Below are 12,905 nucleotides of genomic sequence, written 5' to 3'. Positions count from 1 at the left end.
TTTCGGTACAGAATGGTCATTTAGAAAACGAAAAGGCTACCTCTTGTTCTTTTCGTGACAGTGAAGTTTTTGCCTCGCCGTATCTAACTCATTCGATGGACTAAGTTACTTTGTGGTTTCGAGTGCGATTTTCGGATCGACTAGAAATCCTGTGCAATCAATCTCACTATGGAGCGGATGCACCCATACCCTAGAGAGGAAGAAAGAAAACCCTCTGAACGAGGTTGATATCCCATACTTGGACACGAGTGAGGATTTGCGTTGAGGTGAGTTAGGAATTGAAGCGAGAAATCATTGACCAAGTAATCGCTGGCTTGGTTCGCAAAGTTTGAGTTTCGTCCCTTAGCCCACAGCAAAATTTTAATATACCGCGATAAAGGGGAATTCCGAAACGTAAGCCTTTTATACCGCTGAAAAACTAGCAGCGCTTGAAAAAATAATTTCTCTAAAACTGACAGCTTACCAACGAATTTCGAATAGAATCTGGGAACGAGCTTTTAGAAATCCGTGGAAGTCTGGTACCATTCGTCCTTCATAACGCATGCTCCAAATCTTTGTTTTTGTTGAACGTATTGTGACTTTTAAAACTTGTGACTTTGTGAAGACTCCCAAGTGTTTGTTTGAAATCTTTTAAGTTTACGGGGCAGATCTGTGTTCTCGAAGACATGGACGGGATTCAAGATAAAGAAAGCACTCCTGGTGCAACTGAAAATACCCTACAGAAGACCGCAAATATTGTGTCAAATATGGCTCTGGCGCACGAACTTTTGATGGATGACTCATTCAGACTTCAGTCAGAACTTCCCGAAAACTCGTAAGCCATTTATTTATTTTCATCTTTATATCTAAGGGAAGCTCTTTTTTTCACACCTGCATTCATCTGTTCATCGTTCATCGTTCCTTCCTTTCGTGAGTGTTGTAAATGATTTGCATATATATGTAAGCTTATTCAGAGGAAGCTTATTTAAGCTTCCGCCGGTCTGTTCTGGGTAAAAAAAGTTGCGTGACAACGACATTGAAGCTTATCTTGTTCATGTATTCCATCTTGGTATCATTCACAAGCCAACTCTACCAATAAGTTGTCTTTTCTAAAATTTTCCTGTCTTGGCAGTCGAGCTTTTGTTTACAAGTTCTTTGTTTGAGAGTTTTTCTTTTTTATTAAAAAAAGTTATACGTCACCGTCGAGGTTAAATTTCTAATGACATTCACTTCAAGTAAACATGCGGTGTAAGCTTATTCTTGACTGTCAATAATCCTTAAAAGCCCCATCAAACAGTGGCAAAGTTTAATTTCAGAGCAAAATTTTCAACTTTTAATTCAGGCAGTCAAAATCAATCTAGGCAGATTGTTGAAAAATAAATAATAATTTATTCTGAACACATTTCTTATCTGACACATCTGACACTTATATGGTGTTATTTAAGATGGCTTTCTTTAGAAATTACAACAAGAAAAAACATATTACGATATTATGCATTTAGCAGTTTTAAGATATATATAAATTAAGCCCTGGGAATATCTTTTGAGTGAACTTTATTTTTGTTCAAAATTCCTGTCTCGTTTCAGTGAGAATCAAAAAGGTGCAAAATTCTGGATGCTAAATATGACAAGGGATTATCATATATATCACATGGTATCTGCATTTTTGCAGCTGTTTTTATTGAGTTTTGAACTGAGCCAGGTCCACAAGGAAAATAGCCAGTCATGAACTGAAGAAAGGCTCCCACGTTGTTAGTTGCTAGTGTTTAGATTTTCCAAACTCTAAGCAGCCAGCTAACTTCAGTGTCGATGCTGGCTGCCAGCCAATAATATTACAGTCAATCCACTTCACGCAAGACCAGTATTTCTGAGAATGAAATGAACATTCGGATTCCTCTTTGTAATGTCCGGTATTTTAATGGATGTTGAACATTTCTCTGGAAATCTTTCCGAAAAAGACACATTACCTGAAAAAAAGATTCAAAATACTTGGGAAACAATCGTTATTCTTGAAATATTTAATGCTGTAACGTAAAGAAAAATTCATAGCTTTATACCGTCAATAAACTTGTGAAATTTGTACGGAAACTCTGAAAATCTCGCCCAGCGATGTTCAAAACTGACATGTAAACTTCAAAACTCTGTTCAAATTTATTTAAAAATACCGGTCACGTGACAAGAGGATTGACTGTAATGGCAGCCCTGGCCCATATGAAAAAACAAAAAACAAAACAAAACAAAAAATAAAAACAACTGTACAAACAAACGCTATTATTTTATTAGTGACCAATCAACCTTCTTGCTATTTTCAAAGAACAAAGAATGTTACTGTAGAGTGACAGAAAGAAGTACACAAGCGTTAAAGCCACCTTGGATGGGTGACCCCGTGCATGAAATGCATTCCCATTGCTGCTGCCAGTAAATTCTAACCCAAGAGTGACCAGTTGCTGGGGCTCACATAGTTGTTGACTGGTTCTTATGCACAGATTAAGAGTTGATGTGGCAGAGACAGATGCATTGTTATTGAATAATGGTTACTATTGCAGGCTGGAAAAGAAAGTCAGAGATGTTGTTCACAAGGCATTCTGGGATAAACTTCAAGAAGAACTAAATCATGATCCTCCAATCTTTAGCCAAGCACTGTTTTTGATACAAGAAGTCAAAGAGGTAATACTGTACTTAGTTTGAATCAAGGTTTTGTGTGTTAGAGTGATACTGGGAGGATTCCATGTAGGTGAAGACTTTAAGAGAGGTTTATTGAAACAACTCTGAACACAGTCACTCTTAAAGCTTGTTTTGAGGTACTCTGTCGCGAGAAATTGCCACAAAATCTTCAAAATTTTGTGATTTGGATGGCTGACATTTTGTAACACAAAACGTTTGGGAATTTTGAGAATTTGTTGCAACTCTCTGCCCATACAAGACCAATAAACAAGGACTTTGTTTTTGTATGGCATCAAATTTTTGTAGCAATTTACTTTCCAGTAATGATCGTTTTTTGTTAATTTATATTCATGCATCATGCATTAAACATCTTAGAACTGTGAAGCTGATCATTGTTTGCACATCAATAACTGATATTAAGTAAAGATGAAAATATAATGAAATGAAAAGGAAATGTTTAAAGAAGTATAGACAGAAATTTAAAAAATTATCGATATTAAGACAACCTTTTAACAAACAAAATAGTAAATAATTTATATCATCGTCTTGATCATAAATAAATTTTTCTTTTCAACAGAATATGCAATCATTACTTCTTCCTCATCACAACTCCATAAGAGCCCAGATAAATGAAGTTCTAGACCTAGACCTTATAAAACAGCAAGCTAACCATGGTGTTCTGGACATATCAAGACTTGCACAGTTTGTTGTCAGCGTTTTAGGCAAGCTCTGTGCTCCAGCAAGAGACGAACAAGTCAAGAAAATCCTTCACAATCAGGACATTGTGGATCTTTTCAAGTAAGTGATAAAAAATTAATATGTTAAGGACGATGCCTACTAATTAATAAAGAAGTATTTTTGTGTGGTTTATGGCTACATGGGGAAAGCAGATCTTAGCCGGGGTTATTGAGATCCAAAAAGAAAATTGGGGTATTCTAAAGAACAGTAATTAAAAAAACAAAAAACAAAACACAAAACAATGTATGGCATTTTTTTTCCAAATTGAACCTTTATTATCTCTGAAAAATGCACGGTTACCTCCAGTTTTCTTTTTTGATACCAAAAGCACTTGCTAAGTTCTTCTTTCTCTGCATAGTTTTAACCTGCCCAAAAATAGTATCCCTGTATTCGTAGGCGCCACCCATAGGAAACCTGAGTATCTTCAGATGCGCAGAATGTATGCGCAGTAACAAAAGTGGGCACCATCCTTAAGGTTACTCTGTACCTTCACAGGTGTCTTCAGAGGTGTCTCGCGTCCAAGTGATGTAGCACGTCCGGCTTAAACTGTAGATACCTGAACCCTTATATCAAATTAAAGCCTATAGAGCTGGCTATCAAACTAAACCAAGAATTTTGAGATAAAATGAATTGCCGAATTTTTAGCGCTGTTTTCTCAAATCAATTTTTTCACTTGGAGGAGCCACTTCAAAGAGCTAAAACTCAAAAGGAATTTGTTCGTTTGCCTTCAAATTTGGACAGTGGCTAGTTTAACATATAAACAACAAAAACGTTTCTGCAAATTTTTTCTTTTGGAATATTTTTTCTCCGAGAGCGATTTTTGTACGATCACTCCACCTTTTTTTCATCCTATTTCGAAAATGCTCTTTTACTTTTCATTGCGATTGAATATGGCAAAACGCAGACATGTTTTTTTAGTGCTTTGGGTCTGGAAACTGAGGAGCAAATTAAATTATTTAGCGAAAAACAAAATTCGCTTTGACTTGTAGCTTTAAAAAGGTGATTCGGACGCTCGCATTTAGAGGTTGTGAAAAATTCGACAATTCATTTTATTTCAAAATTCTTCGTATGGTTTGATAGCCAGCTCTATAAGCTTTAATTTGATATAGCGGTTTAGGTATCTACAGTTTAAACTGGACGTGCTATATCGCTTAAAGGTGAAACACCTCTGAAGGTATAGGGTAACCTTAAATGAGATGCTTGGCCCAGACTGACAGAGTAGGGAGAGAGAGAGTAAGAAATAATTGTGAAACTTAACAAGGCATTAGCAAATGGATCATTTGACTTATTTGCATTTCAGGGAAGTGTTTAGTTTGATGGATGCAATGAAGGTAGACATGGCAAACTTTCAGCTTCAGACCATAAAACCCCATCTGGTGCAGCAATCTATTGAATATGAGAGAAAAAAGTTTAAAGATTACCTTCAGTCAAATCCAGGTACTTTCTACAGTAACATCTATATGTACAGCTGGGTTGAATTTGTGATGAAAAAATAGAAGTAATTATTTATAAGACAGTAAATTGAAACCCTGTCTAAATGTGCAGTCGGACTCCATTCGAGCTAAAGTAAGTATTAAGTTCCTTAATCACAATGCAAATTTAGTCGATGCTCTTTCAGTTTCCTAGAACATTGGCTTTGACTTAGTTACTTAATAATCACCTCTACAATGGCATCATGATGACACTGAAACATCATTTTTTTATTGTTATTTTTTGCTTGACTTTGCATCACTAATAAAATCATAACTCATGCTAGCTAGGCTCTTATTAACTAGGTTCCTGTGACAAACAGCCTACAAACTGCTTGGTTTTAAATGTCGATTTACATTATTTTCTTTCATATATGCTGCTTATTGACATTCAAACCCTAGCAGCATGCAGGATGTTTGTCCCATGAACCTAGTTTAATTGCCTTAGCTCCCATGAGTCTCCTGTAGCTCAGTGGTAGTGCATCTGAACTAGTAAATCAGAAGGTCGTACGTTTGACTCCTGTTGGGAGAACACAGATTTTCTTTAAAATTCTGAATATGCCTGTGTCACTGCCTAAAAAAAATACCCCTATCATTTATTCACCGGGGGGGGGGGGGGGGTGGGGTGGGGGACTTATTTCATATCTTAAAGCACCAGTTTCATCTTAAAAGAGTCTTTGTGCAAAACTCAAACAACTGCCTTGAAACTTTTAAAGGCCAGCCATTAAATTATCATGTGTTTGAGAGTATATTAATTAATTAACAAACCAACTGAGCTGGATGAAGGGGATTTGTAACAGAGAATAGGAGGAACTAATATACAAATTCTCATGTCCCAAACGGGAAAGGGGGGGGGGGGGGGGCTTATTACAAAAAACAACTTCTAAATGGGGGCTTATTAGAGAGGGGGAAGGGTAAGTAGAAAGGGCGGGGCTTAATAGAGCTTTTACGTTAAGTTGATTCCCATGCATTTCTTCGCACCTGTAGCTGGTCTCATGTCAACTAAGGTGTGGCTGAAAAGAGGAGCAGAAGTAGCAACAGGAACAGGTTCAAGGTCTGCGGCACAAGTTTCAGATGAGGCGTCAGATACAACAGACTTCCAAGTGAAACTACAAGATGCGAGTCTAACAGATGTTTTAGTTCATGGATATTTAGGAATAATCTTTGGTGAACCTGGCTGGCCATATCCTGAGGTACAGTTAACAATATTTTTTCCACAAATGTGTGTTGCATACAAGATGGTAAATGGCCAACGAGGGGCACACTGCCAAGTTGACTATAATCATCTTGTATCCAACAAGTGCAAGTGAGACAACCATGGAACTGACTTGCTAAATCTTGCTGATTTAGAGATACTTTCTTTACCCCCTGACTCGTATTCTTACAATATATTTAGGGCATGGTATATAATGGCTCATATACCATGGCCACTAAACCAATCAAAACTTTGGAACTGTGTTATCCAATGAGTCAGTTTTTAATGATAATCAATAATTATACAATGGGTATGGGTATGATTATTATTGTACATGGTGGTGTAGAAAAAGACTTGGGTTTATAAAATGACTATAAAATATCTTGCCATGGATAATTGTGGGTACCTGTAAAACCGCTCGGACACAATTTTTTGTGGTGCTGTCAGGAAGCTGTTGTAGGTCATTTGTCTCCATTTCAAAATGCCGTGTCACCCTTTCAACATTACTTGATGTCGCTGTCAGAATGTCAAGACTAAAGCGCAGGGTCTTAAGTTAGACATTAAGGGAAGGTTCAAGCACTGATCTTCTTTCATGTGTTTGTTTTAAAAGTGTAAAAGCAATTCCTTCATTTTTGGTCCATAAGTAAGTGTCCAAATTTCGCTGTTCCTCCTTGATCAGTCACAGGTGTTGATGTCAGTGTTTTTTTTAATAAAGGTTGTCATTTGTCGCTGTTTCATTTCAAGTGCTGTCACTACTTTTTTCCCATGTCACTTTTCAGAATTCATCCGGGCAGGGCCTCTTTATTAAATGGCATTGTCCCCAAAGAAGAGGAAATTCTTACTACTCCCAGTTTATATTACAATCTGGAAAGTTTGACTTCCTTGTACTATTGATATTTGCTAATCACTTAAGGCGTTATTTTTTTATACAGCTTTATTGGGTATAACTATAAATAAAAAAGAAACAAAAGCTTTGAACCCAAGAGGGTAGACCCACATATGGGACATGAGGGCCCATGCGAGACACCGCCCTGTAAGCAGTCAGTGGATAAACTTTTCAGTGTAACTTTTCAAATGAACGCTATGTATAATTACATTACTTTGTTACTGTTGTCATGCTGTAAAATTCAAGGTGGTTCTTCCTTTTTTGTGTGTGGCTACGTTGATTTTTAAAACAACATTTAAAAAAGGGATTTGTTCCTGTTTCAAACATGTTTTCTTGGGAGGAAAGGTTTAGAAATATGTACAAATAACTATTTTTGTTTCCCTTTAGACCTTGATAATGGATGAATTTCGATTGGCTGAAATGAGGTGGAGTGTTCGCCGCACTGCGCTTATAGCCTCAGTTCTGCTTGTAACACTGAACACAGTTGGTCAGCAGCTGGCTTCAGATGCAGCTTATCTGGCCACGCTTAAGGAAGTGCTTTATATTCTCTTGGATGGCGTACCTGAGGGGTGAGTTAGACTGCACTAATTCGTTTTCATTTGAAAACGCACACATTTTGATCGTCCACTCCACACTAAAACGCCCGAAAACGCCCATAAACAGAGACTTTCGAAAACGGTTTCAAAAGCGGAGACTTTCGAAAACGCCTTGTTTCTAGTGTGGACAGTTGAAAACAGAGACTTGTGAAAACGGTGACGTAAAAAGCGTCACATGTCATCGGTTCCAGTCCAAATCGGAGCATTTATCCAAGATGGCGGATGGTCTTGTGATGTTAACACATGCGCAATCCCATGAATTTCCTTTAAAAAATGTATAGAAACCACTCTGTTACGAATACGTTGTAGGGAACTTTTAACAAGCACAGACGTTTGTCGGTGGTTGTTTGTTAGCCATGAGCGGTGATCGGAAGTGAAGTGTTGCCCTTGTGGGCTTGCTTTGGTTTTTTGCTAAGGACTAGAAATATTCTTTTTTTGGTGGCCTAGTCATTACAGGTGCTAGGACATCAGAAAGTGTTTAAAGGGAAACATCCAACTTCTAGTTTCGCTTCGTGGCTCGCGAACGTCTGTGCTTAAGTTCCTTTTTGTCTATCACTCAGGCTTGGTATTCCTCAAAATACTTGAAGTCCGTCAAAAGGTTTTTGACGCTTGTAAATTCTTTATTTTTGAAAGGGATTTCCCTTCAGCCCTCCCTGGCGTGTACGAACAGATCGTTAGAGAAACGGAAAAGCTCTTGGACGACAGAGGATTAAATAAACTTACACCGCAACAAAAAGACATGCTGAAAAGACAAATTGAGGAAATTGCGTCTCCCGATAACACGGTCTTCAAATTAATCTGTGAGTATCCAATCTTGCTCTTTGTTGTAAATCACAACTCAGTTCAAGAAATTTCCCGACTCTTGTATATCTGTCAGTCCCCAGCAAGCAAGAAAAATCAAACGCAAGGCGTAGTTGTTTTGTTTTGACCTGATCTTCTCACTGATGTAACAGATGGCGAATTTACTTCAACCTCCAAAATTAGTTGGCAAATAAGGTGTTTAAAGAATATTTTTTTTTGTTTTGGGCTACGAGTCAGGCGGCTTGCCAGCTGGCTAGACTAAACACGGGGACTTTTGGGGCCCGTTTGTCGAAAGTCCCGGTAACTTACCAGGCCCGATAAGTGATTTTTGGTGATAAATGTTTCTTAACAGAAGTCAATTTTTGTTATCTTGGAATTTAAAATCTTATAACTTTATGAAAACATTGGCCAAGTACCTTGTCTGTTATCACTGTGTAATCGGCAAAAAAAAAAAAACATTTAAAAATATACTTATCGGGCCCGGTAAGTTACCGGAACTTTTGAGAAACGGGCCCTTGGTCTGAGAGGTTAACGCTTATGTTGTTTAAGGACGCTCTGCGCATCTAATCAGAGTTTCCTGGGCCAGTGCCAACTAATTCGAAGGTACTTTTGCGCTGTTTATGACTATGAGGGAAAAGAAGGTGTCGGCAAGGGATATTGAAGCTCAAAAAGAAGATTGGTGGTAACCACGCATTTCTTAATTTGGAATCAGAAAAATGTCATCCATTGTTGTTTTAAACTGTCTTTTTGGAATTATTAGGGAGCTTAAGCACAGACGTTCGTGAGCCAAGGACGGCAGCCGGAAGTCGAATGTTTGCTTTTTTGGCGCGTTTTTGCTCCTCACAAAAGACGGGAAAAGCTCTTTGTTGGGCGTCAAAACGCGCCAAAAAGGAAAATTTCGACTTCCGGTTGCCGTCCGTGGCTCACGAACGTCTGTGCTTAAGTTCCTAATTGTTGCTTAATTATCTCTGTTGGATTCCAGTAGCCCTTGCTAAGATCTTCTTTTCCGGCATAGTCATAAACAGCAGAAAACTACTTCTCTTATACAATAGCCGTAGTAGGAGAGGGAAAGCAGAGTAGTCACAGGTCGCTTTCCGTTTGTCAGAAGTGGCAGGCGGTCAGTTCGTAAATGGAATGTACCAACTTGAAGGATAAGTTTCATCCTTGTCCTTCGAATTTCTTCTTAGCGCGCACCGTTTTCGGAGTGATTATTTTTTCAAGATTTTGCAGCGCCATCCCTTCAAAATGACGCATTCAATTTACAGACTGGCTGGCCAGACCGGCCATTTCCGGCAAATGGAAAACACTCACAATTTTTGGTCATTCTTCTTGCAGCCAATCGTGCGTACGACTTCATGTTAACCAGAATAAAGACTCGACTTCATCAACTGGGCAAGAGGGAAGACGGACATTCCTCATTACCCAGCATCCCTCAGGGCCTGGGTAGTGTGAACACAGAACTGTCAGAGATCACCGGTCGGTTTGCTCGTGTGGTTGGTCATAACATGGCAGTGTTTGCGCCCTTCTACGAGGACATTTTAGTTGAGATAAAGGGCTCATGACAGTAATGAACATTCAGTTGCTTCGTTTAGTGTCCTTGCTTTCTTTACTAGCTCATCTGCCTTTTAAGCCTCCCACGCAGTCGTTTTTAGGGGACTCGTATTACCTCCTCCCCTAGGAGTTTATACGAGTCCCCTAAAAACGACTGCGTGGGAGGCCTTCTCCTGCCTCTGCCTTTAGTTTGATTGCCGGTACAGTCAGCAATTTGCGATAAACCCGGATTTTAGCGGAGCATTTGTGTGATACGCCTCGCCAAAATGCGTTGTTCGCGTTTCTCTTGCAACGACTCACCAAACCAGACAAAATGAAAGTGGAGCTTCATGGCAGGTTATGCATTTATCAAATTGCTCTTCTTTCTGTTACTAGATGGTTGGGTGACAATGAAACTTCTCTTTAAAACTAAGAAAAAAATATAACTCTAAAAAGATCACTGTGATAGTAAATATTCAAGGTTAGTTTGAATTCTAAATCTGACGGTGGGGGAGGAGGCATAGCGAGATCAGTTTACAACTACTTTTACGGCAAATGGTAGAATTTACCACGTAGCCATGGTTATCGTACATTTGCCACTCGCTGTTTCCAGTTTCTCAGTAAAAACTGTGTAGTTTTGGGTTAACATCAAAAGCCAGAATTAGTTTGCACTTTTCTCAAGAAAACACAAACGCGAATCTCACGTTTGCCGTTTGCCGTAAACGCGATTCTAAACTGATCTCTCTATTATTCCTGCTCTTCATTTACAGTCAGCTTTACTTTCAAGAGACTACTATGAGCTGCGAAAGGGAATCCTTAAGCGATAGGTGCTCTTAAATCTGATCATATGAGAGCTAAAATTTGTTGATAGGTAGAGCAGGTAACGCTATTGATGAGGCGTCGGTAAAAGCAAACAAGCCCCTTATGACCAAATTACCTAAAAAAGATTGGGCAGTCTCCTAAAAAGATGTTGCTTAATGCTTGGAATCATCTTCGGTGTGAAAGGGAAGATTGTTTGAAACCTTTGTTGTGGAGGGAAGGTTGATTGATGTTCCGAAACAACGTTTCTGTTTTAGCTTTGGAGTCGAGTGGTGTTCCAAGAGTTTTGATACGATATATGATTGGGCTATTTGGCATAACATTTACGGGATTAAAAGAGAATAATGATCTAGACTTAGGGCGTTTGAGATGCGTATTTTCTCTTACAGATGAGATTTTGGTTTTGGAGTGATAATATATTACCTAAAGTAAAAGCAATATAGTGAGTTTGTAAGGTTTTCTAAAGGTATTTTGTTCGTTATTATTTATACTTTTTATTTAATTTACAAGACGAAAATGAGTTAGGAGTTTTTTTTCATTGTATTTTATGATTAATATGCCGGATAAATATATGGCTGTATCTGAATCCCCTTGACGGGGATAAAAATTTATTACTGGATTTATCAAGCTTTTAAACGGATGTTTAGAAGCTTACTCGTGATTTGCAGTTCCTAATTTAGTCACTTATTATAGCCATTTCCAATGTTACGTGTGCGTCTATCTTTCGACATGCCATGTAACCAAGCTCTAGTCTTGAATGTTAGCACAACTGCAGGGCCCAGTTATTCAAAGCCCAATTAAGCTAATCCCGGATTAACGTGAACTTTGATGCAAGTTTAACTAATAGTTAACAAAGATTCTCCCAAAAGATTTCTGTCCGTCAGTTTTGCCTCAGACTTTTCCTAACCTTTAGCTTGAAATTAGCCTTTTAAACCATTTTAAACGAGCGAGACGAAAACCTCGGTTAACTTTTAATCGTGAATTAGCGTTAATCGGCTTTCGAACATCCGGGCCCATTTATTTACCAGCCTTGAACTCGACTTTGGGTGACGAAGATGGGTTTATTTATTTTCAGACTGACGTGGGGAATATCAAGAAGTCAATTTGATATCGATAAATAAACTGTTTTGAACTTTAACGCCTTGCGAACAAAACGGCCGAGTTACCGGCAAGAGCCGGTCGAAAGCGGTCAAGTCTAGTTTAAACGGTCTCTCACCTGTTTGCCGAAAGACGTCATGTCGAAAAGATAGTCGCTATTCTCCGCTATTTACTAACACTGAAAGTGGCTGTGTAAGTATTTGGAGAGATTAAAAAAAAGAAAAGAATTGTCCAGTGAGTTAAGGTATATTCCAATAAATTTGTACAGAGACACTTGTTCTGTTAATTTGTTTCAGTGTGTGCAGGCCATTCTCTTTGAGGTGAAACCCTCGAAACCATCTCTATCCGTCTGCCTTAAAGCCGAGAGCAATTGACTAACAGACAAATGGATAAGGGGTTTAGTTTCTAGATAAACTGTGGTGCTGCGTCGGTGGGGAGTAGAAACGAATGTTTGGTTTATATACAGAGTTGATAAGGTTAAGCAATTATTTTCCATGGCTAAATCAGTGCAAAAATAATGTTGAGTAGCTGTAACCGGACCAAATAGTTCTTTAACAGTGAATCGCTAACTGTGCGTCAAGCCGCGAATCAGTGAAGGTACTATAAAACTGGATTTGCGTGTTTCGGTCAGTAAGTCTATGTTGTACAAATGCATGTTTTACAAATCCTGTAATCCCGTAATCCCCTAGTCAACGCCTTTATGTGTGCTATTTCCAACCTTAAAATCTATACGTTAAACTTCTTAAACTTTTTAAAGAAATTTCAATACATGGCAAGAGACACTACTCCATTAAGCATGGCTCGACCAAAACGTTTCAAATTTTCACCGATTTTGAATATTTTCCTATGGAAAAACACTTTTCACAACTAATAAAGCCGAAGTGTAAGCAAGAAACGGCGCCAGTCGGCTTGCTATAAGCCTAATGGCTTTTCATTAATCTATAAAGTGCCACTTTTTGTAAAAACAATAAAATTTGTTTTCTTGCGAAACATTCATGGTAGACATTTACCGGATTTGGCTTAAATTCAATCAGGGCAGGTCGTCAGTGGTATAGTATTTTGGGCGCCACTTGACACATTAACCCAGCATCCAGCCGCATTTGAAAAACAGTTTTTGCCACACTCGCATT

At 38.4% G+C, this 12,905-nt stretch overlaps 1 protein-coding gene across 1 annotated transcript; it reads left to right on the top strand.

Annotated features, from left to right (window-relative positions):
* The first annotated feature begins 552 nt into the window (after window positions 1–552).
* Window positions 553–12,051, top strand: LOC146470015 (T-complex protein 11-like protein 1). Its single transcript, XM_085122107.1, has 8 exons — window positions 553–814; window positions 2,526–2,646; window positions 3,221–3,441; window positions 4,682–4,818; window positions 5,838–6,043; window positions 7,319–7,500; window positions 8,161–8,327; window positions 9,664–12,051. Exons 1-8 carry the CDS (start codon window positions 666–668, stop codon window positions 9,888–9,890), a joined length of 1,410 nt encoding a protein of 469 aa, XP_084978233.1. The 5' UTR covers window positions 553–665; the 3' UTR covers window positions 9,891–12,051.
* Window positions 12,052–12,905: the final 854 nt, after the last annotated feature.

Source organism: Pavona decussata, unplaced genomic scaffold, assembly GCF_977016875.1.
Source record: "Pavona decussata unplaced genomic scaffold, jaPavDecu1.1 SCAFFOLD_114, whole genome shotgun sequence".
Lineage (NCBI taxonomy): Eukaryota > Metazoa > Cnidaria > Anthozoa > Scleractinia > Agariciidae > Pavona > Pavona decussata.
Note: the sequence above shows the minus strand (reverse complement) of the source record. Positions and strands in the feature narration are given on the sequence as shown.